The 26,436-nt window shown below is 38.3% G+C and overlaps 2 protein-coding genes across 3 annotated transcripts in view; both read left to right on the plus strand.

Annotated features, from left to right (window-relative positions):
* Nucleotides 1-6,884, plus strand: part of RGS17 (regulator of G-protein signaling 17) — a 73,809-nt gene extending 66,925 nt beyond the window's left edge. For both annotated transcript variants that reach the window (XM_017822050.1, XM_017822051.1), the window contains exons 4-5: nt 586-820; nt 4,339-6,884. In XM_017822050.1, coding sequence (XP_017677539.1) covers nt 586-820; nt 4,339-4,527 — 424 coding nt within the window. In that variant the 3' untranslated portion in view covers nt 4,528-6,884. The remainder of the gene's footprint in view (nt 1-585; nt 821-4,338) is intronic.
* Nucleotides 6,885-11,832: 4,948 nt separating this feature from the next.
* Nucleotides 11,833-26,418, plus strand: MTRF1L (mitochondrial translational release factor 1 like). The gene is made up of 7 exons (XM_017821965.1): nt 11,833-12,136; nt 14,769-14,848; nt 16,116-16,299; nt 22,265-22,428; nt 23,374-23,491; nt 25,302-25,438; nt 26,042-26,418. The coding sequence occupies exons 1-7, from the start codon at nt 11,833-11,835 to the stop codon at nt 26,255-26,257; spliced, it is 1,203 nt and encodes a 400-aa protein (XP_017677454.1). The 3' UTR covers nt 26,258-26,418.
* The last annotated feature ends 18 nt before the right edge of the window (nt 26,419-26,436 follow it).

Here is a 26,436-nt window from a genome sequence, read left to right on the forward strand (position 1 = left end):
CAATAGCACCAAACAGAGTGAAGCTTAGCAACCCTTAGGCACAAGCACAGAGAAATATGCTAATTTAAAAGCTCTCTGAATTACTATTTTGTTGGGCCTCATTAGTATGCTTTTGGCTGCCAAGAGGCTTTTATTTTTCTTTTTCTTCCTAAACCAAATTGTGTGGCAGCCAAATTTTGGCCAGTCACCGTCAGAAGCAGGCAGGAACATCAGGTGTCATCTAAAACCCTCATGAAAGAGGGTCTATTTCCATCTTTCCTGCAATCACATCTTCTTTATCTGCAGAGATAGGAATTCAGTGCTGCTGTGGGATTTTGTCTTTGGGTCGCATGGCTAACAACACTAGCAGAAAACTTGTAGAAAGCCAAGTGCATGTCTCGTAACATAAAACATGTTTAGTGGGCTATTGAGATAATGAATGCACAAGTGAAGGGTGAACAAAATTCCCCCGTCACTGATGAAGCCTTGTTGCTTCCAGTTTTCACTTTGGACTAAAGTACAGTTGAAAGGAGAATTTTTGGACAAATGTATGAAAACAGTGTTACAAAAATAGAAGCGTATTTGTAATGATATTTGCTTTTGCAGCCAAAACCCTACTGCAGATGAAATTTTGTCTTGGGCTCAGAATTTTGACAAGATGATGAAAACACCAGCTGGGAGGAACCTTTTCAGAGAGTTTCTTAGAACAGAGTATAGTGAGGAGAACCTGCTTTTCTGGCTTGCATGTGAAGATCTAAAGAAGGAACAGAACAAGAAAGTTATTGAAGAAAAAGCAAGACTTATATATGAAGATTACATTTCTATACTATCACCAAAAGAGGTAAATCTGTAAATGTTACATTTGTATTTTCTGTTATTCCAGAGCAGAAATGTTATACCCTGAATTGTCAGGATGGGAGTCTGAAAGCCTGCCTGATCTGTCAGATGAAAGTCCTAGTATGGACATTAAATCAGGAAAGGAAGGGACAGAAAAAGTAGAGACACAGGTCCTGGGTCATTTAGTATCACTGACCACAACACATTTAAGTTCTCTATAAGAAGAAACTCAAGAAACTCCAGTAAGAGAAGGCTGAGAAATAGGTATGCATCTTCAGTAATGCCACATATCTGCCAGAGAGAGGAGGTAAGTAATACAAATGAATTTCTGGAGAAAAGGCACCAAAATTAAGGAATTTAAATCAGAATCCTTATAGAGTTATGTGCTTCAACAGCTGTTTGGGAGAAAATCCAAATTTGCCCTTGTTATTCCTACGTGAAAGTCCAAAAATGAAGACCACATACTTTCTCCAATGAAACATATAATATCTAGGAAATTAGATTAGATTTTCTTCAACCCTTTAATTGAAATAGACATTTTGAAATTATCTTCACCCAGAGTAAAGAAAAAGCATGCCCTATCAAACAATGTTTTGGAATACAGAGTTACATAAATAAAAAAGCACTATGGAAGAGTCTTTCTTAGGCCACATAATGTACCTTTATCACATTTGCCTTGTCTCTGTGCATTGCATTTGACTTCCTACTCAATGGCTAATTTATGCTCATTGTGGACCTTGCTTCCTACATTTTACTTTGGCACTGCGTTCAAGAATACTTTGCAACTTCATTCATATGAATGAAGCCAACAGCAATTTATAGCTCCATTATCTTTTGTTGTGCCATAGTGTCTACTTTTGCCTTGAGCGAGATACTACTATCAATACAGCAAGCTAATAATGAGTCTTTCTTCTAATACAATTTCTTTACTACATATACATGTGATGAATGCTCAGCTGTCTTTTTAAGCTAAGATCAACCAGCAGTTAAAATTCAAACACTAACTAAGGGTGCACTAACTTGGTGCACTGTGTGTGTGCAGATCTCATCAATCCAGTTTTTCCTGCCCGTACTGGAAATCTTAGGTGGCAAACAAGAACTGTTTGCAGTGCTTTAGAACAGCATGGGAGCTGAAAAGTTCTTTTCATCCAGGCATCCCATTGCAGATGTTACCTTTCGGCATACGAGCTAAAATATTTAGCATCACTCGTTCAGTGATGAAGTTATTGAGGCAGAAGGTCTTGGTGGTCTAAACAGACAACCTTGTATTCATCTGTTTATCAAGAAAATCCCTTTAGTAATTCCAGCTAGTTTTGCCATCTGGCTTTAGTGAGTCACTGAAGAAATACAATGCAAATTAATGTTCCATAATTAATTTTTTTTCATTCTATAAGTGCTATTAACTTTTACTATGCTCAGTGGCCCAAAACCCCACCAACCTGTCAAATTTGAGGTTTTGTTTTTGTTTTTGTTTTTATCCAAACTGTTATATATGATATTGAATAGCCAATTAGTTACCTGCACAAACTTTTTTTTTATATAAATACATGTGCCTGTGTTGGGGGGAGAATTGCTTAAATCTTAGTGTGTCATTTCTGTGCTGCAGAAATGCAATGATCTGGGATTGAAATCTATTCAAATAAATTCTTAAGATGCATGGATGCAACACTGCCACTTGAAAATACCTCAGCACTACATCCCTGCACACAGTCACTGGCTGAGCAATTCCACTGGTCCATTTGTTCCTTCTGTGCCGCCCAGTCTGCTTGCACAGATACCTTACTTAAACAGTGAATTCAATCAGAAAACAGCCCAAAAAAGAAATGCCACTTTCAGATTCCTTAATTCATGTAGCTGTACGGCTGCTGTGCCAGAACCAGGAGTGGAAGCAGCAGGGTGGGAAAGCGAAGAGGTTGTTCATAGCCACTGACAGAGCACCGCTCGCTGCCCATCCATCTGAGAGCTGGACAGGAGGGACGCTTGCTGTATCCTGGGGTGCTGCTTGCAGGTGCAGCAATGAGTGCTTGGAGAGCGTGTGTAGGGCAGGTGTAATGAATGTTCTGCAGAGATAGTGTACTTGAGTAATAGGTACAGTTTCCTAGCATGAATAGGCAACAGCTTACTTGCAGTTCATCTGCATCATAGTTGTACTTTGTGACTGATAACCAAGTAACAGCAAATATTGGAAGAGAAAGAGCTTGTCTGCCGTGTCGGTAACATCTTCCAATATGCCAACAAACCAACAATGCCAGATTCTACAGTTGGTACTGAAGATATACTGAAAATGTATATTTACTTCTCAGTGCCATACTGTACCATACCATATCATACCACAGCAGTGTGTTTCAAAGACTTTGCTTCACCACATCTGAAAGCAGACAAACTCACACGTGCAAACATGTTCTCAGTTTTCATCCTAGCTACCGTCCTTCATATGTCAAGGTATCTTAGTACATGGAGCTTTCCATGGTTGAATTCAATCCTTCAGGCACTATGAATGTCTTTTTGTATGGCTGCAGAGTAGCAGGGCTAGATTGCAATTTGATGTAAATCACAGTAGCTTAACTGATCTCTGCTTGGCCTTTCTCTGCTCAATATTTTAGCCTTTTTCTTCTTAGCTGAGTAAACCTTGCTTGTCCCAGTGGGCTTTCCTGCTACTGTCATTTTATTTAATCCAGAAGGCATTAATTTGCTGGGTTTTAGAGCATTTTGTGGATAAGCTGTACATTCACTCAAATTTCTAAATGATATGCTAAAATCATCTGTGCATTCATCCCAAGCATAATATGTCCTTTTCTGCCTAGACACAGCAGTTCATTACAAATTGTAAGTAAATGAGAAGCTAAAACTGAAATTTGCTAACAACTTCAATATGGACATATGATATCCTGAAAATATAAATTACCAGATATTAAATAGTCTTGAAAAGAAAATAAACCTGAAATAGTTAATATTAATGGGAAGACTAACACTAAAAATTATAAAAACTCTGAATAATTTGTGAGGAACAAGAGTAGTGCCTGAAAAAAATGGCAAAAAACTGTAGGCAGCCAGGTGAGAATGATGAATAGAAAGCTTCTAAAAGCTTAACCACAAATGCTCAGGAAAAAAAAAGAAAAAACCAAAACCACAAAAAAAGCATTTCAGGGTAATTCAACATTAATTTCAGAGAAATAATTTTAAGTACATAAAAATTATTTTTTTTAGGGTAAAATAGCATATTTTGGAAAATTCAGGTTACTGCAGAGCTCAGTTTAGTTGCACTGTATTTAATCTGTTATACAACTGTGTTTCATTGTACAGATTTTAAGATGGATGCTAAGATCAAGTCAAAACTGAAATAGGGTTGATGGTCTCAGTGCATTACACAGTAATTGTGTGATGGCTCTGAAAGAAGCACAGAGCATCACCTAAAGAAACTGATAAAGTCAGCATGTTCAACGGAGCCATGAAGAAAAAAGATACATATTACAGCTTTTCCAATATTGTTGTTTAATATTATTCTGTTCTTATCTTCTTCAGGTTAGTCTTGATTCCCGGGTGAGAGAAGTGATCAACAGAAACTTGTTGGATCCCAGCCCTCACATGTATGAAGATGCCCAGCTCCAGATATACACCCTAATGCACAGAGACTCTTTTCCAAGGTTTTTGAACTCTCAGATTTATAAGTCTCTTGTTGAAAGTATTACAGGCTCTACTTCTGAAACTTAGTTTTAATTTTCAAACAAAATAACTTGCTTTTTTTTGGGTGGGTGGGATGGAAGAAAAGTAGTTTAATAACATCTGGAGCTGGGTTCCTGGAGAACTACAGTTTAGCACTACTCAGGCTACTGTGAAGAAAACAAATACATATTATGATCTCTGTCTACATTTTTACCAAGGTCCTCCTTGCTCAAGATGGCGTGGGAGGGGAAGAATGGATTTGCCAAAATACATTTGTTTCACACTCCTTTCACCCTACTGCAGTCAAGATTGCAATGATGTATTTGTAGTTTTATGAACAGTCTCTCCTTGTGTATCCTCACATTGCATGTGCAAGGTAAAACTGCTTCACTTACCACTTAGTTGTTGCAATATTTAATCCAATAACATAAATTATATCTGTATTTAAGGACTTTTTTTGTGCAATACAGTCCTATGGTACATAGATACAATTGCAGCAAACCAGAAAGAGGCTTGCATTTTTTAACATCACTAACTGAAAAAAGCCAATTTTTAAGGTGTAGCATTACTCAACATCCTCTACTGAGTACAATACGCTGACTTTTTGAAGCCAATATTTCTGTACAGAGAAAAAGAGCTATTTATCACTGTTTATTTAAAATAAATCAAGTGGAGGATTTCTCTGTTTGTTCACTGCCAAAACTATGGCATTTTCATTACAGAGTTTGCAATGTCAAAAAAAAAAAAAAGAAAAGAAAAAAAGCACAAATCACTTAAAGGGATCCATATCTGGGTGACAAAATCTATGCGCTGATATTGTTAAATTGTTAAAAGAACAAAGATTTTCAATGTACATTTCAGATGTCAGATACTGTAATTGATTTATTAAAGACTGGCTATCCAGTTCTAACACTGTTGTATAATGTATGTACTTCAGCAAAAAACAAAACAAAACAAAAAAACAACACAAAGAGCTTGATAATTTAGTTTTTTGAATAAAGAAATTTAATAAAAGATTGCCTACATGTAGCATTTTAGAGCATTTTAGAACCTTTTGATGAATTGCATCTGTCCTGTAAGATTTTTTTTTGAAAGCTAAATCTGGTAAAAAATGTTTTTAAACAAAGTAATGTTTTACGAGGTGGCGGGTTAAAGAAGACTTAGCTTCTAGCCTCATTGATTTTGAATAACTCCTTGAAAACAAGGGGTTTGGAGAGTAATACTAAACCAAACTTCAAGGGCTCCTAAACCTACAGATCTTACCCAAGCAAAATGCCTATGGAAATGCAATGGGTGTCTTTCCTGGGTAAAGAATCCTGTACTGAGCCCTTAATCAGAGGTAAGGCAGCATAGTACTCCCATCACTTGGCTGCCATGGTGTTTTTAATAGGTGTTTGCTTGGCCTTTTTATCAAAAAAATGTCCCATTTCAGGACACATTTTGATGTTTAAAGAGACAGTGACTTGGAACTTCAAAAAAACCTATCCTCATACCTACCATACACAAGCAAAATGAGCATTAGCATCTCTCATAAACTGCTAAAGATATACCAAGAAATGTCTTTGAATACTTGCTAAATACATATATGTACATATGTGTGTATATATATATATACACATATATATATTTAATACCATACTAAGACTTAAGAGGCAAGGTTCTTCTCACTTACGTAGGACTAAACATGGCATAAGCCTGTTGCTTTTGATTGGACTGGCAGATCTGGCAGTTGTGTCCTTGAGTGGAATCTAGCCCAAGCACAGTTGGCTCCAACCACCCAGTTAGTCCCCTCGGGCAGCCTCTCATGCCCTCTTTGGTGGGAACCGCTGCTGCCAAGGCAGTGATACAGTAACTGGGAGGATGCAGGTCTTAGTTTGTCTTCTGGGGCTTCTTTTTTTCCCTTTGTTTTACTACCTCTCATTTTCTTAATTTATTGAACATGCTTCAAATAGCAAGTTTGGGGAATTTTTTAGTCATTCTTTTTACTTGAAAACTGTGTGCTTTTTTTGGATATATATACGAACAATTTAACAAACTGTTTCTTAAACTCATTTGGTTTTGTAATTTATAAAGAATTCAGGAGATGATTAAAAGGGCTATTCTCTATTCCCTATGCAAATATTTTAACTGTTGTAGTGTTTGACAAAATGGGATCTAGAAAAAAAAAATCTACAAAGTGGAAAACAAATCTGTTTACAGTGGCGTTGCTGACTATCCTACCATATTCAGCACTTTTAAATATTGTTATTTATGAAAATGTAGTTTAAAATGCAAGACAAAATATTTATAAATGTTTCTTTTAATAAATACCTGTTTTGTCTGAAAGTGTTACTGTGTTTTGACAACTTTATTCATGTTGGTTAGCTATTTACCACTATGAATAAAATATTCAATTATTATACTGATAGAATAAGAGCTATGATGTTTACAAGTCCTGAGGGGGGAAAATTCAGTGAGAAAGCACTGCCTCCTTCTACTGTGAAATACTGAATTTCTCTGACTTTTTTCTTACTTAGAATTTAACTATGGTCCTACATATGTCTAGTATCATTTGATTACAGTTATATTTACTGTGGTACTAAACATATACAGCATCAAATATGTATATATTTACATAGTGTAATTTCGAGTTGTTGGTGTTTGAGGCACAATACATTTAGTCCACACATCTAAACAATGTGTAAGAGACAAAACTGCATGCATAAGTCTTTACAAATGTAGACTTGAATATTCTCAATGTTTCTATTTGATGGTGACCTGCTAGTCATTAGCTATCTTTATAAGATATTTCACACAGGTAGAAGTTCTTGTCAACATGAACAAGTCATCCTTTCAAGACAGTTTTAAAGCTAGATGTGCAGGCCCTGAAATATTATCTTGATTTCTAGCATAAAATTCCAAAATCTGTATTTGGAAACTGTGACATCATTTTGAAAAATATTACACCAATTTTCAGTGTAATACTGCAATGAAATCACGTTCAAAATTTATTGTCTAAAATCCTCTATTTGGAGGGATTTAAAAATTGAATATAGTATGTGAAGTTTCTTTCTTGGAGCAAATGCTGATATTAAAATGTTTAATATATATTTCATTTATCAGTTTGGATTTCCCAAAATTTCTTTATAACAAAATGGATGTAGTCCAAATGGACAATAAGTCATGCTGTAACATGATTTCATTGCCTATCATACAGTTCTTTGAACACAAATTGTAAAACAGTCAAGCTATTAAACTGATTTATTGTGCATGCAGTGTACAATACACTTTGAAAAACTGCCTAAATACACTTATTCTATAGCCTGGAATAAAATAAGTATGTATTTAACTTGTATTTCAGTTTTTCATGAGAATGTATATAGCAAGTGCACTACAGAAAGTGAGTTATGTTTTTGTCACTTTTGCCCAGTGTTTAATATTTCTGTCAAATAGAGCCTAATGCCAAATAGCCACAAATAAGCAGAGCACCTGACCTTTAGGTTTCAAAAAAAAAATGAATCTATATTGTGTTACGCATGTGTTCAACCTAGCTGTTTACATAACTGAGCTTTCACATAACTGAGCTGAAAGTAGTTTGGGATACCCAGGATAAAGCAAAACCCACGGATAGTATCATGAGTATTCAAATTAGACTGAAGGCACATATGGTATTAAGGAGACTAAAGGTATAATGGAGAAAAGACAGGTCAGTGACACAGGTGGCTGGGCTGCAGGTTAACCAACTGAGTTCCAGACTGCTCAGTAGCATGGAAGTGTGGCCATAGTGCTTCCAGGTCCACAGCCTGTCCACAACTCCCTTGAGTACCTGTGGAGTCCACATGGTCCATTCACAGGACAACAGCGAGTGGACACAAACCAGACTTAAGCTAGTAATAGCTCTGTTTTAAGTTAAAGGCATGCTAAAGTGTCTGTGATCTAAACCAAACAACTAAAGGACAACTACACTCTACTTTAAACAGCCAGGGTTTAAGCTGTCACCTGATGCCAAATTTGCTTTCCTAGGCAGCAAATTCAATCACAAGGAGCATTTGTCTGTGGAACCAGTATCTAAAAATAGGTGGGGAGCTTTTTCAATAAGTGCAGCTTGCTGGACTGATCACAGCCTGAGCCTGCTCAGGAACCTGCATCTTCTATATGCAGTAAGTGCTTGTGAAAGCCATTTAATATAAGCATTCCACATTACCAATTCAAAAGCAATCAAAGCTGATACAAGAAAATCTCTAACTTTAGCAACTTCCTATACCACCAGGAGCAAACCTCTCACCTCCACAATGTCTGTGAGCCTGCTCCTGGCATCATTAACCCAGCCAACAGAGCCCTAACAGTCCTTATCAAATCCAACAAAGCAAAAAATTAAGGTTGCACATCGGCAGCTGCAACGTCTGCTCCAAGTTAACTTGACCCTTGTCTAACTACCAACTTCAAAATAGGTTTTGTTCTCCGCCCATAATGCTGTTGTTTTTTTGAGAAGGGTAGCATGGTAGCACATTCGGAGACTTGGATGCAGTGACAAAGGTGCAGTCCTGCTCACCAATACCCTGAGTACATTTGCAATGACAGAACATCAGCCCTGTTCATGTATGTCCTGAATACTTCTACCATCAGTAGAAGTGATGTTTGTGGGATGAAAGAACAAAACAATAATGGTGCCAAAATCATCTGACAAAAACCTAACAGAAACATTGTCTGCATATTATTTAACATTACACCAAAACCCAGATTTTGCCCCTTCCTTTGTCCGTGAACTCACACTGTGAAAATCCATCCTTCCAGTTTAAAACAGGGATACAGTTCAAAGGCTGACCATCAGTGATTGACTTTTTTTTCTTTTCAAAAGCTTTACATTAAATCCCCCCTTACTCTAAATTTCCTGAGTTTTCCATACTTTTCTTCACAAACAGGGTTCACACAATAGTAAAAGTGTCATCTGGGGGGAGTGTTGATCTGCTTGGAAGGCAGAACAGCTCTTCAGAGAGACCTGGACAAGCTGGAGAGATGGTCTGATTCCAATGGGATGAGGTTCAAAAAGGTCAAGTGCCAGGTCCTGCACTTTGGCCACAACAACCTCATGCAGTGCTACAGGCCAGGCATAGAGTGGTTGGAGAGCAGCCAGGAAGAAAGGGACCTGGAAGTTTGGATTGACAGGAAGCTGAACATGCCTCAGCAATGTGTCCAGGTGAACAAGAAGGCCAATGGCATCCTGGCCTGGATCAGGAACAGTGTGACCAGCAGGACCAGGGAAGTGATTCTTCCCCTGTACTCAGCACCGGTGAGGCCACACCTGGAGTGCTGTGTCCAGTTCTGGGCCCCTCAGTTCAGGAAGGACATTGAGGTGCTGGAGCAGGTCCAGAGAAGAGTGACTAAGGCTGGTGAAGGGACTCGAGCACAAGTCCTGTAAGGAGAGGCTGAGAGAGCTGGGGTTGTTCAGCCTGGAGAAGAGGAGGCTCAGGGGAGACCTCCTCACTCTCTACAACTGCCTGAAAGGAGGTTGTAGCCAGGTGGGCGTCAGTCTCTTCTCCCAGGCAACCAGCAGTAGGACAAGAGGGCATGGTGTTAAACTATGCCAGGGGAGGCTTAGGTTGGATATCAGGAAGAAATGTTTTACATAGAGACTAATTTGACCTTGGAATGGGCTGCCCAGGGAGGTGGTGGATTTGCTGTCCCTGGAGGTTTTTAAGATGAGACTGGATTTGGCGCTTAGTGCCATGGTCTAGTAACCACAGTGGTGTTGGATCGAGGGTTGGACTTGAAGATCTCAGAGGTCTTTTCCAACGTAGTTGATTCTATGATTCTATTATATGATTCACTATCGCAGAACACTAAAATATTTCATTTATTAAATGCACAAATTTGGTCATTTTTCCTTTACCCTTCTGTAAAAAGGCTTCAAGGAGCTTCATGGTCAGGCAGCAGTGGGTGCAAGGGAATCTTTCAGTTGGTGAGATTTCATAAGCAATGCTGTTTATCAGCACCAGCCTAGTCACACAGACTGCATTCTCCACAAAGGTCTTCGACTGTGATTTTTACTTATAAACTACTGTTACAGTGTATTTTGCCAATAAACCTTGTCCAAAATGGTGCATTTACAATCATAGGAAAATATTTTTATCCAACCATTCATTTAAATGTTTAATATTCCGAATAACAAATTCTCATGTTGGCTGTACTGCCCTTGGATTTCCATCATGGAACAAAAACTTCCAAGTTTTCATGTCTGACTACCAAAACTACTTAAGTGTGTAAGCATTACTCTTGCTTTTGATATTACATTCATGAGAATAACAATTTACTGTGTATCATATGGAAGTTACAGTTATTCCATCAGTGTAATTTAGTTGTAAGGTATGATTACCTAGTTCTATTAAGACATGAACAAGGACAGAAGAAAGGCAAGGACACAACTCTGACTCCTCTAATGATTGTAATATAAAATACTGCCTAATAAAGTTCTATGGATAGTTGCACATTTTTATAATAAAGTATATTCTCCAAACTGTTTCGAGTTTAGCCAAGAATCTCATTAATGATGTTATCTGAAACAAGGTTACTATGCCACTCAATCTGCATATCAGAAGGAATTTGTCCAGATCATCCCACAGCATCCATTACATCAGAGTTACTAAATGACTGCATCCTCACTGCCTTCACATTTAAAACTTTGACATAAGAGACTGTGCCCAGATCTCTATTTTGTGAACAGGTTGTCTTTTAGTCTCATCACTAATTTCTGATGCGAAGGCACTTTGAATTGCCTTTTTTTCTTCCTCTAAAAATTCCTCTAAGTGCTTAATTTTGCACCTGCTTTCGCCGTGGAGGCATCCTTCCACAAGTATTTGCATGTTCCTCCTCAGGGTACTTTAATTCTGAAAACTTCTCCTGAAGGGATAGGAGAAGGTCTGTAAGAGTAACCCGGATATCCAAAGCCACAGCTCCCACTTCCCCCTTCCACCTATGCGGCCTTGCAGGTTGCACTAAAGCGCCGGAGTAAAACGCTCAACACCCTCGCTCCTCTCGCCCAGGAGCACCGCTTTCGTCAGTGACCAAAAACCCACCTCGCCGTCCCCTCCGGGGCCCGCAGGGGGCGCTCAGGACCGCCCTCGCCCCGCCCTGACAGCGTTGGCCAATCAGGGCGCTCTCAGCCCAGGGCGGAGCCCCGCGCGCCGCAGGGAGCCGAACGCCTTCGTCCGTTTCCGCCAGCGCAGCCCCGAAAATCCCCGACCACGCCCGAAGCCACAGCCGAGCTCCTTCGGCAGCTTCCGGAAACGCGGAAGGGAGGCGGCCGAGCGCGTTCGGGTGTCTCCGGCACGGCAGTGACGCCCCGGTGAAGGGCTCGTGGTCCCGCCTCAGCCAGACATGCGGCTGCTCTCGCGAGCGCTCCGCGCGGCGCAGGGCTGCCGGGCCGCCGCGCTGCCCCCTCGGAGCCTCCGGGCGGCGCCGGCCGGGAGCAGCGCAGCGGGGAGATGTCCACCCCAGCCGTGCCGCAGGCTGAGCGCCCGGCCCGGCCTGGACGAGCTGTTCGCCGCCCCGTCCTTGCGCCGGCTGCTGGAGGCGCGGGCGCAGGGCGCGGGCGGGGCGGCGCCGCAGCTGGCGGCGAGGGTGCGGCGGCTGCGCGACAAGGAGCGCGAGCTGCGCGACACGCGCGAGCTGGCGCGGCAAGGTGCGGGCCGCGGGGACATTTGCGTGTGCGGGCGCGATTGGCGGAGCAGCCCCGAGGAGGCGCCGCCGCGCACCTGGCGCGGCGGGGGCTGCGCGCGCGGGGGACGCGCCACACGTGTCACCTGCGGGGGGGGGAGAGAGAGGGTGTGACACACCTGTCACTGGGGGTCCGGGGCGGTCTCCTCGGGCCTTCCGGAAGTAGTGAAACCACCTGAGCAGAGATCAAGGGTATGGGCGACTGGGGAAAGCGCATCCACCGGCGTAGGAGCTGCTGATACTGGAAGGGGGAGCAGCGTGGTGACACCTGTCTCTCGTAGAATCACAGAATATTCTGAGTTGGAAGGGACCCACGAGGATCATCGAATCCAGCTCTTAAGTGAATGTCCAGTACAGGGATCAAACCCACAACCTTGGTGTTACTAGCACCGTGCTCTGGCCAACTAAAATAAAGAGAATTAATCGGGGATAGAAAACTTCTAAAGGTTTTTTTAATCCATTTTTCTTTTGCTGGCGAGACAGTCCAGCCTGCCTTCCTATCTCCATTTACAATCGTAGACATCAGCATCTGTTTATGCTGTCTCCACACGTGATTTGACTTTGTATTGTGTCAGTAACTGCACTTTTAGTGCTGCCAAATAATGTTTTTTTACCCAGAATAAAACTTCCTTTTGATAGCAGTTAGAAAACAAAAATGCAGAAAAGGAGTACTTTTAAGGTCAGTAAACATTCATTAGATTGTGAAATATTCCCTAGATCATTTAATACTTGCTACTAAATACTGATTAATCAAAAGTGCTAACTGTAGGTGGCTGTTCTGACTAATGAAGGTGGTAAACACTGTCCAAAAACAATAGCTCTTTTTTGGTATTTTTACTATTCATTCTCTTACACCTCAGTTTGAAAAAAGAGAAATGTTTCCTTTGAACGAACTAATAATTGACCCAAACTAACTTAATGAAATGGAATGGAAGATTTTTTTTCTTCTTTCAGAACCTGCTGAAAAAGTTAGTGTTATCAAAGCCAGGCTTAGAATTTCAGCAAAGTGGAGAGATCACAAAGGCTTAGTCAGTAATTTTGAGCGCTTCTGCAGTTAATAATTGCAAATATTTGTTTATATTATTTTAAACTGATTTTAAAGCCTGTATTACATCTGCATCTTAAAGTATGCAAGTACTATTAATTGGTAGATTATTTTTTAATTGTGTTACCAACAACTGGTTTGACTCTTAACAGATTTTTAATTCCTTAATTCTTATCCTTCCTTCTCTTGGCCTTAATGACTGGCCCTTGATCAGTTATGGTAAAGAAATGGAGATGGAGATAATCAAGTTTCCATGTTCAAAGAGTGACAGTTAGTCAGATAGTCAGCCATGCATTCTCTTAGCCAGCTGTAGATAAAGCATGCTTGTTGTTTAAACCAGTTTATGCATTATTATCTTTTAATTGCCTTCTTACAGAAGCGATGGAGGAGTTAATTCACTAATATTAAACCTAAAATATAAAGTAAAAAAAAGTTTCATTTGTAGTTAAGCTAGTGACTATTTGCAGTCACAGTGCTGAAAAGGTGTGGCTCTAGTGCAAGACTGCTCCTGAGCACATTTAAAAGTTTGCTGTACACAGAAAAAAGTCTAGCCCCAGCTCCCTATTTTTCATTGTATGTACCGTTTTCTCCCTTTTTGGGCAATCAGAGGCTGCTTAAAATGTTGATTTTTTTTTATTATTATTATTTTTTCACCCCTTTGTTTGAAGTTTGATATTGAAAAAAAAAAAAGAAACACTTTAACATATTGAAACTGTAGTACAGAAAAAGAAGCCTTAATTGAAAAGCATTAGTGTTGACCAATCAAGTGACGCTTCAAAATTACAAGTTCCTCTTATTATGCAAGAGTTCTCCCATAACTTTGTTTTTAGTGGTGTTTTAGAAGTTTTGCAGCTGTTCTGGAATAAATTGAGAGATATAAAATACTTGAAATTACTACTGCAGTTGTCAGATTTTTGCATACAATTATAGGGATAATAGTCCTTTTAACAAAGAGTGCCAATTGTGGGGCTGCTGTGCTCTTTAAATCCTTAAAGTTCCTGTCATACTGAAAAACAGAAAGTAATTTCTTAGAGTCACAGAATGGCTGAGGTGAGAAGGGACCTTTGGAGATCACCCAGCCTACCCTTCTGCTCAGCAGGATCACCCACAGCAGGTTGCTCAGGGTTTCACCTAGTTGGGATTTGAGTGTCTTCAAGGATGGAAACTTAGAACTAATCTGGGCAACCTATGCCACTGTTTGACCACTGGCACAGCAATTTTTCTTTTTTTTTTTTTTTTTTTTTTTTTTTTTGTTAGGTTGGATTTTGTTTGTTTTGGTTTTTAGAGTTTCAGATTTTTCCCTTGTCTTATACCTGCACAGGATTAGAACACACTTAATATCTACTGTGTACCTTCATTACAGATCATAGTATTAATTTCATTTTCTGGCAGGTTTAGTGTGTTGGGGGAGAGGGGCAAGTTTTGTGGTAGGTTGGTTTTGGGTTTGGGGTTTTTTTTGTAGAGTAAGTTCTTCATGTGGTTATTTTTCAGAAGGTTTTCTCAAACTGGCACTGATATAAGTCTGAGTATTAACCATACTCAAATATTCCAGATGAGAATGAAGATTTACGGAAGCTTGCAGAAATGGAAATTGCCTCCTGTGAAGAAGAGATAGCTGAATTGAAACAACAGGTGAGATCCCCTTATAAAGCCTCTTGTTTCCTTGTCATTCTTAAATTAACAAGGCCTAATTGTCTTCTTAGGAGCATTGGAACTAGGTGATATTTAAGGTCTCTTCCAACCCAAACCGTTCTATGATTCTCATCAGTATGTATATGATAAACTCTTTTCCTCCCCACCTTGCTATTTATACTCAAGTAGTGTCTGTTATCTAATGAAATGAAAAAAGGAGATGCTACAGAGACAGGCTGTAAGCGAGTGCCTATTTGTACCTGAAAATGTTTTAATCAATGTATCTTTTTAAGCTGGTGCTATAGTTTGTCTTATCTCCATATACTATTATGGATGTCCAACTCTTTATCCCTTGGAAACAAAACTTACATAGTATCAGGCATACTGGTGGTTTTGGAAAAAAATATTTTAATACTACGTAACTACTTTAGTTGCTACCTTATGTAGGTTTTACAGAGTATCTGTGTTATTTGAAAAAAAAGATCATGATCTTTACAATAAAAATCTATTTAACTTAATGTTACTGGTAAAGTTGAAGCCGCTGTGGTCACGTTCTTTATTCCTCTGACAGCAATACAACAATCACTTTATAAATATTTTTGTAAATATTTATGATTTTGCCAAAAGAAATAATTATCTGTAGAAAGAAACATCACCTATTGCTAGTACAGGAAGATGATTGAAAGGAATTTGCAAATCAGCCAGAGTTTTGATCCGGCATGCAAAATTGTGATACAGTTTTTTAACTTCTGTTGTATCTTTCTGCTGCAGATCAGGCTCTTCCTTTTTAAATAAATAAATGAATAATACATTTGAGTTGTTGTTGAAGAACTACCTTCTGAACATCCATACCTTCTTAGCTCTGCAGCTGAGATGGGATTAAAAGGAAATCTGATGGGAGGGGAGATGTTCAGTTGTCTTGCAAGAAGTGACGTGAATCCTGCAGTGTCCAAATGTCCTCGAAGTTTTCCTAATGGGTGGAAACTTCTGTGAAGTTTTGTGAGTCTTGAGAGAGACCAGTGTAGCTCCTGTAACTGTGAACAGACACGGGGAGCCTTCCTGCAATGCAGCATCACCCCCACTCACCTCTTGCTGGCTGCTGCTTCCTCACTACAGGAGGCATGAGAAGCCCATCCTCAGGGCAACCCAGGGGTAGGTACAGAGAACACAGCCTAGGTCAGTTACAGACTTACCTTGGTGTTTTGTACTGTCTCAGTTGTGGATAGTGTCAGAGAGGAGTCTTAGCTGGGTGTTTTTGTATTTACAGATAGTGTTGCTTTTGATTCCTTCAGAAGAAACAGACGAAAGTGATCTGGTCATGGAAGTAACTGCTGGAGTTGGAGGGCAGGAAGCCATGCTGTTCACTTCGGAGATATTTGATATGTATCAACGATATGCTGCCTATAAAAAATGGAAATTTGAAGTATTAGAATACTTTCCCAGTGAAATAGGTCAGTAATGAAAATACTGTAACTTCCTAATAGAAGTTGAAACAGTCATTCATATGACATTTTAATTTCCTAACTACAGGAAGCTAATTTGCACTATCTTAATTTTAGAAGTGGAAGATTGTTTGAATGTCTGAGTACAATTTTCCTCAGCCTTCTGCATTTGAGAATGAAATCCCATTTCAGAAGTACTATTAAAATACTAAAGTGCCAAAAAGAAAACTTGTCTTTCAGTAGTTTTATTTCTACATTTTGAGAATACTGAAAGACAGGTTCTTGGCAGAAGGAAAATCAGAAAGTGATGATGTTGTTTTAGCTTTATTTTTTTTATTTTTTAGAAATACAGATTGTATATACTTTTCATCTGGATACGCTCTTCTTCTTAGTTAATATTTTAGTGCTTATATGTCAGTTTGGTGGCAGTTTGAAAGTGTTTATTATTATGGATTGGCAAAGAGGAATCAGTTTTATTAAAACAATTTTTAAAGTTTCATCTAAAACATCATGAATTTATTTGAAATATGATCTGATGTTAAATACAGCTAATGGATGAGCAAAGTGGGAGAATTGTTGAGGCTTTGAGAGGAGAGATAAGAGATCTAGTTGTTTTTTAAAGTCTTCAACTAAAATGTCACAGGTAATCAGCTTACAGCTTGATGCCAGTAAAAGATGTTCCCCCTTTCTACCTTTTTCCTTATTGCATCTCTGCCTGTCTGAGCAGTCCCACCTATTTTTTTTTCTGTCTATTTTGATGTCCTTTCACTTAAACTGGCAAAGACTTTTCTTTTTATGATTGGGTTATTTTTTTTTGCCTTGTCAATGTGTTAAGCCGGTTCTCATGAGCCTGGGAGCTAACTTAGGATAAGCAGCAACATGGGACTGAATGCAAGGAGGTGGAAAAACTGGATCTTCTGGTGCTGATGAGCTGTGATTTTGGTTTAGGAGCAATGCCTTTGAAGAGATGGGGATTGGTAGTTTTACACAACAAACTGAGGCAGTGGCACAATAGTTAATTTTAGCTTAATCAAAATAGTGTGTAAAGTTGTTTCACAAAGATCATCTTGCTGTCTCTGCATTGTTGCTGACTGCTTTGCATTGACTCTTGTGATTGTGCATCTTTGTAGAGTCTTATCACCAAGTCAGTCCACCTGAAAAATTGCACACACACAAAAAAATCAATTGGTTTTCAGATAATTGGCACAAGAGAAGAGGAGAAATGTTCACAGAGGTGCTGGAGGCAAAGGGTGTGGCTCCTGGTGGTGGCAGTGAGAAAACAGGACCCTCTTCCAGCAGCAAGAGGTTCAGCAAGCTTAAGCCAACATGAAACTGCAATCCAAAACATAGCCAGCCATGGCAGGGCTTTTGGGTTTTGAATAACAGATTGCTAGCCACATTTCTCAGTAGGATAGATTTGTTAAGTCTGTCTGTGTTAACAGATCTACAGCCTTAGTTATCCATGGTGTCACTAGTAAAGCTAAAAAATTTGCTTATTTGGGTATTGCTGTGGAGGTAATGCATGTGTCCTAGTGGGTGTGGATCAGTAGGTGGGCACTTGTGCAGCTTACTGCTCCTGGCTCAAATTGGTTGTGAAACTTCACCTCTAGTCATACTTTCATCATTTTTTTTTTTGTGAAACTTTGAGAAATGAGAAAAGCTAGGATGTTAGGATATGCAATCTGTCAGAAAAACTCTAATATTTTTTCAGTCAACACTTAATATAGTTGCAGAGAGGTTTTTAGCAAGCTTTGAGAAATGTGGAGCATCCTTTAACACTTCTGTTTACTTACACCATATTTTGGACTCAGTGATATTTTCAAGTATCTTGAACCTTTCTGTTTCAACAGTGTAGAAATTCACAACAAATAAATATTCACAACTCTCCCAGTTGAGCTTCTGATGTCAGTGAGCTACTTTCCCCTTCTAATGAAGGTCCTTCTGTACCCTAAAGAAGGATCAAAAATTGGGCTCCATGGAAGAAATGCAGTTGGATGTCACAAGCTGACTACTTGAAAATCAAGGTTTAGGATTGATTTGTTGTCTTTATTCACATTTCATAAAAAGGGAAACCCTTGTCTATACCTATGTCTGTATACTGTGGATTTCACTTACACTTCTGGTTTCTTAAAATCTTTATTTGAATTGATTTTAAAAAATGTTATGTCTGTAAAATGTCCAAATAACTTTCTTTAGAGTTCTTAGGAGGTATCTTATTTCAAGTTGATGAACATGAACTCAGGTTTTCACAGTATCAGCATCCCCTTTTAGAGTGACTGCTGACAATTCAAATAATACACTTTTTTCACACAAATAATACACTTGAATTCAGTATTGTCTATTATCTATCTTTGTTACTATTAATAAACTTCTTGTATTGTCAGGAAGTCATTTGCCAAGTAAACTGTTTGCTCGGTGCAAGTGGAGGTAGGGACAAGAAGCTTCATATTACAGTACATCTTGTTGCTGAAAGAGCAAAGTCATATTCATCCCCGTTTATGACCAGCCAAATGCTTTGCCAGGAGCTGAGCCAGTTCAGCCTTCTTAGCCAACAGGAATCTGTCTACTTTCTTTTTTGAAAGTAAATGGAATAAACATTGTACAGCTGAGATGTGTGTAAACAGAAAGAGGGAAAGGTCTGGGTCTTCTTTTTATCACGTATAAAGGGAGAGGAGTGTTGCCCTTCTCACTGAGGCAAGACTTGGATCAGGTAAAGCCCAGCAGTCATATAGGCTTCACCTTCAGAGCTCAGTTTCACAGTCAGCTTAAGCAAGGGCTGTCTCACCTTCTAGCCAGCTGTATGTTTTCTTCTCTCTCAGCTCTAGCAATTTTGAGGCCCCAGTGCTAATTGGATCAGTTCACTGATTCGACTTAAAAGCCCTGTTATGGGATAGTTTTTAAGTCAGGACTCAGCTTGCAGAGTTCTATGGTTGGAAGAGAAAGGGAGTTGGGTTTGGCTACCCTTTTGATGAAGTCCTTGGACAAAGAGCCCATAACCTCATAAGCATTCTCATTAATGCCTTAAATAGGAAATTGAAGTGATATATTAACCTAGTATATATCTACCTGTATTTTCTCTTTTAAAGGGCTAGGTTTTTAATGGCTATATATTTATTTCAAAGTCTGCTGTTTTGCTGAGAGCTTACCTGTGCACTGAAATTAATGTCTAGGAAAGTAGGATGTAAATTTTGGGAAAAATAAAGACAACCCTAGCTTTTGTCAGCCTCTTGTGTATTTTTTGGTCTTGCATGACCATATATTATCAAAACAGATGCTAGAAATAAATTGGGAAGTAGAGGCACTATGCATGGCACTGCCAATGAAAGGCAAGTTTGAACCCTCAGTTTCAAATTGTCTACACTGTGCTCAGTGGAGCTAAGGATGCTGGTGGCACTAGGCTGTTGCACCCTGTCCTTGCTCCATTTTTATCAATTGCATTAGGAAGAGCAAGGTCCTACACTTAAAATGTCAAATTCCCTCATTTCTGAGAGCTCCTGAATTTGACCGAAGTCTGAATGTGAGCATGTGTGAATGAGGTGAATGCTAAATAAAGCTGCAGTTAAAAATTGGTTTCAGTCTACTCTTAAGTTACTTTATTGATGCCATTGTGCAGAAATAGCACATTGAAAATTTAGTGCACACATTAAAGAACAAACCCACATCATTATTTATCCACTGCCTCTCACTCTGTAGTGGCAGGCAGAGACACAGATGTGGTACTTTGTCTCAATCTGGGTATAAGATGCCCCATTAAAAAATGAGTACAAACACCCTTTCTGTGCAGATTAGATTTCAGGATAGAGTGGGACATTTAATATGAAAGGGGCAAGCACATAGTTAGCAAGACCTAACTATATTTGACAGGCCTTCAACATGTCTGCCAGGGTAAAGGGTTTGTTGAAATATTATTAGATTTGGCTGCGTTTCGTATTAAACCCATGTTGGTAATGGTTGATTCAAAGCAGTATGACCTAAATACCTGTCATTTGAACCATGGTCATCTTGGTCATCTTATGCTAAGCACTACAGTGCCACAGGCACACTGTTACTACTACAAACTAAAACTCTCCTGAACATGTCACAGACATGGGCGCAGCTCAGACAGACTGACTATAGCCATGGTATGAATATTAATGCCAGGAGAAGTGAGAGAGAAAAGACAGTAAGTTAGCTTTTGCAATGAACTGTTTATCACATAGTTAATACTTGTCAGCAGTGCTGTAACCTTGTGGACAGTCACATTATTTTTACTCCTGACATAACCTGGCTTCTTCCTCAAATCTAGAGGTGTCATGTGATCTTTTTAGTACTTGCTTTCATATATAAAGGAGTAAGTAAGATTTACTACTTAACTACATTCATTATTTTAGGTTACATAAGATTCTCTTAAAGAAGAGATCTTTCATTTATTCAAATAGTGTTTGCATAGAAGTAGGAAGATTTCACACTACTTGTTGAAATTAAACTTCCTGATCTAAACTAAAGATTTTGAAAGATCATATTTGTTAAACTACATGCTCTGTCATCAGTTAACTACATGCTCTATTATCAGATTTATTCTAAACATGACAGACTCATCTTACAGAATTGATAGTAGATAATGGCTATAAATTACATCACTGAAGCACTAGGTATGTTGAACAGTGTATTTGAATCAAAGCGGTACAGTTTTATACAAGTAGGAGAAAAATTTTAAAAGTCAGAAGGACAAAAATTACATGGAATAGAAAGGAAGAGGCAGTTTAGGCTATTTTCAACAAACATGTCTGTAGAAGGAAATTTATTTTAGTAAAGTTGAGAGGGAATGTTAAATTTCTCTAGAGTAAAAACATTTGCAAACCTTGGAGATGAAAGAACTGGCCTGTGTTCTGGCTGCTGACTTTTTGCTGTTCTGCAGGGCATTTTCAGATTCTATGTTGTCTTTATTTTCCTTTTTTAAAAAGCTTCTATCTTGTCCCTGTGTCTGAGTTCCTCACTCTGAGAGATGGCCTAAAACTGTATTTCTGCAAAGTATGTGCCACTTCTCAGCTGTGGTTTCACGTTGCAAGACTTAAACAGCAATATTCTTTCAAGGCCACCTATCTCTTCTTCAGTCATTCCCTTGGCACACCATCCACTGTGCTGAGAATGGGATTTGGGAATTGAGCTGCATTAGAAACCAAAATGAGTGAAAAATTGTAGTGCCATCACTTCTCTGTGCCATTTGTAGTGCCATCACTTCTCTGATCCTTCAGTTATACTGCACATAAGCAAACAAGCAAGAGCAAGAATATCATAAACTAGTAGAGCAATAAACTCTTTCTGTCATGAAACCATGATTGCATTAGGCTTTACTTCCAAGTTCCAAGGTGTTTGGTGCTTGTAGGACATTGATGTCAAGTTTTACTGAAGGTATTGGTAAGAGGTGCAGGAATTGGTGTTCTGCTCACTCCAAGGAAGCAAAAGATTAAAATGAAATAAAAAAGTGAAGACACACGGGTAGGATGCTTAGAGGAGAATGGATAATTAGAAGAGTATGAATTATACTCATCATTCAGTTATAAGGAGCTGGTTCTTTTTTCCCATTGAATGATAGATTCTGAACTAACAATAAAATAATCGATGTTTCTGAAAGCAGCTTTCAAAATTTGATCTTTATGTAAACTTGCTACTGGTGTTAGAGTTCTATTGTGTTTTATGATTGTATGTATACATGTATGTACATTGATCTTAAGCACTCTTTTTATGTATATAAAAAAATTAAATTGGACTCTATAAAAAGAATCTGACAGTCCTTTACTTGCGATAGTGTGTGAGTATGCATGTGTGGCTTTAAGATTTCTCTTGCAGGTGTAATACTGCCTAAGTGTTTAAATGGTAAATTCATAATTTTAAGAAACAAATGACAATGATGTCTAAAGACACTGTTTGAACTATAACAGCATAACACCAGCAGTTCTTATGGGTCTACAGTTGTGTTTCTTCTGTATTTAAGGTGGCCTAAGACATGCAGTAGCCAGTATAGCAGGTCTCGAGGCTTACAAATACATGAAATTTGAAGGAGGAGTGCATCGTGTTCAGCGGGTACCAAAGACAGAAAAACAAGGACGCATTCATACCAGCACAATGACTGTTGCCATATTACCCCAACCCACTAAGGTAATATTTATGTTTCAGTATAACAGACTTTACGACAAGCAATGTTTGATACCCGAGTGGTTTTGTCTCTCTTTTTATTCTCACTTAACGACTTTTTTTTCTTCTTAATTTTAAACTAAGTCATATTTATTTGTTTATTTTTATTTTTTATAATAAGGGTGAAATAAAGAATTTCCGTCTTTCCTTGTAATCCTGATCTCAAGAAAGTCACTGACAGTTCACTTAACTATAACTCAAAAATTCACTGTTACTCTGTCTTGCATGTTTTGTGGAAAACTACATTTTCTACAAAGTAACCTAAGACTGACTTATTTTACAGGGCTCATAGATACTTATTTTAGCACTTCCTCTTTTCTATTTTTGTACTGTCCTCACTTGCCCCTTCCAGAGTGTATACGTCAAGTCTCACTATATTTGCTTGGTTAAAAGCAACTGGCTAAGAAATAAAGCTTTGTTTTGATCTTTGTTTCATGTTGAACTAGCAGATTGTCAAAGATGTTACTCCTTCCTGTACTCTCTTGAAGTTATCTCACTCCTTTCTCACAGAGCCTACTGCTCCATTCCAGAACCAGAAAAGGGAATATCTTCCATTTTAACTAAAAACCATCTGGTATCAAGTTCAAGTATTGGTTAACTCTGCTGGAAGAAGAGGGTGCAGGGCTTTCAGAAGAGGGGAAAATGAGTGCTAAGGGATAGTTATGTGTTAAGCTACTATTTGTCTGATTTCCTGGGTTCCATTGTGTTGGAAGTCCAGTCCGACTACGAAGATTTGTTAATATGTTTACACGTAGACGTGAGCTACCACTCATAATCTTTAAAAAGTTTGATCTTGCATGAATGTGCCTTATAAAATAAACTGACTGTACATATTTGATACCTGTATGGAAAGAAACAATATAAATACGTTCTTTGTTTGTTTTTCTTTTTTTTTTTATCTCATGACAGATGAGGCTGCAAATTAATCCAAAAGATCTACGGATAGAAACAAAGCGAGCTAGTGGAGCTGGAGGCCAGCATGTCAATACCACAGATAGTGCTGTAAGGATAGTTCATATTCCAACAGGTGCTTCATTTTTTCCTTACTATAAGATCTACATTGCCAAACTGTTGTCAGAATCTCTTTTGAAACTATAGTTGTATTTTCAAACCTGGACAACAACAGAGCAGAGTTTTCATATAGTTTTCATGTCTGTTCATAGTACTCTAAATGCATCATCCTGTGCCCACTCCAATTTTTAATACTAAGGACTACTGGCTTCAGTAGGTAAGCTATGCATTTGCCACTAAACATCACACTCTACAAGCACCCAGATCAATTTCTGTCAAAAAGTTATATTTAAGCTTTCAAATAATGAAAATGATACTGAAAAATGGAGTAGGTTGAAATCTGATGATTTGCCATTTCTTGACTAGTCTCCAAAAGAGAGATTGCTCTATTTCCATATTAAAATGTTGCTTTTAATTGCAGAGTCTATTCAGGATGCCAGCTTCCATTTGTCTGCTGGCTCCTTTCCTATAGATGACACAGATAATTAGGAGGCCCATCCCTCTGGCTCAGGTTAGGAAAGATAGGAGGGATATGGTACACCCTCAAATGCTACCTGATTTTAGCTATCATATTTTTTTTTATTGCCGTTCCTAACCCTTTTACTTCCCTTTGAGCAATCTTCAACAGCTGCCTTGACTTTCATGGCATTTTAACTTTCCTCTTCTCTACTACAAACATTACTCAGGCTTTACAGCCTCAGGGTAATCCCAAGTGCTCTTTATCTTCACGTATCCAGATTTTTGCCACTGATCTCTTTGTATTTGTTTAAGACATTGATCCATTCTGCACTTGTTGCATCACCTTAATAAAGTAGAAGATAAACAGTAGATAGGATAAAATTCTATATATCACTATGTCGTGACAAAAGATACTCCAGATTGAAAAAGTTTTGGATTGCCTGCGTGTTTGGATAAAAACACAACAAACTAAAACCAGCAGTTGATCTTAGTTTTTGCTGAATGTAGATATTAGGGTATGTTATAGAAATGTTAAGGTGTATTGCAAATATTTTCATGGTTATATATGGCCAATAGGAGGATTTATATATCCCCTTATCTCTTCACTTTTTCCTGTTCCACCATTCTCTTCTTCATTTCTCTGATCTCACTTCCCTTACAATTGTCCTGTTACTTCTATTTCTCTCATCCTAAATATTGTTTAAATCTTCACTGCAATCCAGCAGGTTGTTTATAAATAAGTCTTTCATAAAGTAATACTATGTAGTCTTATAAAACGTACTTTAATATTACCAGAGTTACTTAAAATAGATCCAAATAACGATTTAGCTTGTGCTGTTTTTTTCCTGTATTTCTTCTCTCTACTCCTTTCTTGGGCTGTTCATTTCTTGTCTTGAATTATATGTTTTGGGATGAGAAAACACACTTTTTGTTGTTGTTGTTCATAAAATATAGTGCCCACTTTTTTATATTCTGATTGTATTCGATACACTCGTTATCTCATGTATTTTACTGCTCCTTAAATCTTACATTTCCTGGAACTGTGGCAAAAAATTACAAGTATTCAAGGTGTCTTCTGTAAGTCAGATCACATTACATATCTTTTATTTCATTATACACCTGTTGTCCAACATGTGGAATTAAATTTCTTGTCATATGGCTTAAAACACCTGTACAACTTAGCCTGCGCTTCTTTCCCAAAATGTATTATTAGACATTAGTAAGTCTGGACTTCTACATTCCCAGTCCAAAATAAATATGGAAGAAAGAAACAGTTTAATGTAACATAATAGAAGTCTTCTAGAAACTGCAAAACTATTTTAGTATGTGTTACTCTTAAGTGCTAAATGTCATGATATTTTTGACAGGGATCGTGTCTGAATGTCAGCAAGAAAGATCTCAAATTAGAAATAAAGAGAAAGCTATGCAAATGCTATGTGCTAAACTATACAATGCCAAATTAGAAGAAGAAACTAAAAAGAGAAACAGTGTTCGAAAGATTCAGGTAAGTTTTGTTTAGTTACAATATCATTCTGTACAAGCATGTGTTCTTAGGGTAACTTCTGTGTTGAACTGCAAATAGTAAATGGAAACATAGGGGAACCAGAGCCCAGGAGGGACTTACATGAGGAAAAAAAAATATCATAGAATGGTTTGGGTTGGGAGGGATTTTAAAGGTCATCTAGCTCCAGCCCCTCTGCGATGGACAGGAACACCTTCCAGTAGACTTCCCTGAAAAACAAGAAGTTGTGGAGTCCACAGCTTCTCTGGACAACAAAATTACATTTTACTTCAGCAGTAGAGGTTGTATATTTACCAGACTTAAAATTTCACTGGTACATAAATTCTAGAGATCCAGTGAAACAAACTTCATGTTTGATTGCAGCATGAAGAACCAGAATAGTATTAGAAAAAGATGGAGTAAAATTGTTCTTTTATATGTTTGAGAACAATTACTGCAGCCACTGAAGTGATCTGAGTCATATGTAACTATAACAAATTTTGGATAATCATGAGAGGAAAAGAAACCTTTCACTTTAGATGCTTAATCAATATTTCATAATTTTTATAAAAAGATGATGATAAACTCATTCTTTTTGTTCAATAGATTGGGACTAAAGGAAGATCAGAGAAGATCAGAACATACAACTTTCCACAGGACCGGATTACGGACCACAGAATAAGCAGATCAGTGCATCATGTTGAATCTTTCATGCTAGGAGAAGAAATGCTAGATGAAATGATACAAACTCTGAGAGAATATGCTGATTTTGAATCTTTAATGGAAATTATTTCAGAAAATGAAAAACAAAATTCCTCCTGAACATTACCCTTTATCAGCCCATTAGAACAGAATGTTGTAAGGTCTGCAAGGAAGCCTCTTGGAATACCACCCAGAAAATGGAACTGCTTTTCAGGTCATGAAAAACACCACAATTTCTTTCCTCATGACTAATAAACAGTTTTCTTACTTGCTGAGTAAAAGACTTTATTATCTTCATA

This window comes from Lepidothrix coronata, unplaced genomic scaffold (genome assembly GCF_001604755.1).
Source record: "Lepidothrix coronata isolate B3197 unplaced genomic scaffold, Lepidothrix_coronata-1.0 Scaffold94, whole genome shotgun sequence".
NCBI classification, from domain to species: Eukaryota; Metazoa; Chordata; class Aves; order Passeriformes; family Pipridae; genus Lepidothrix; species Lepidothrix coronata.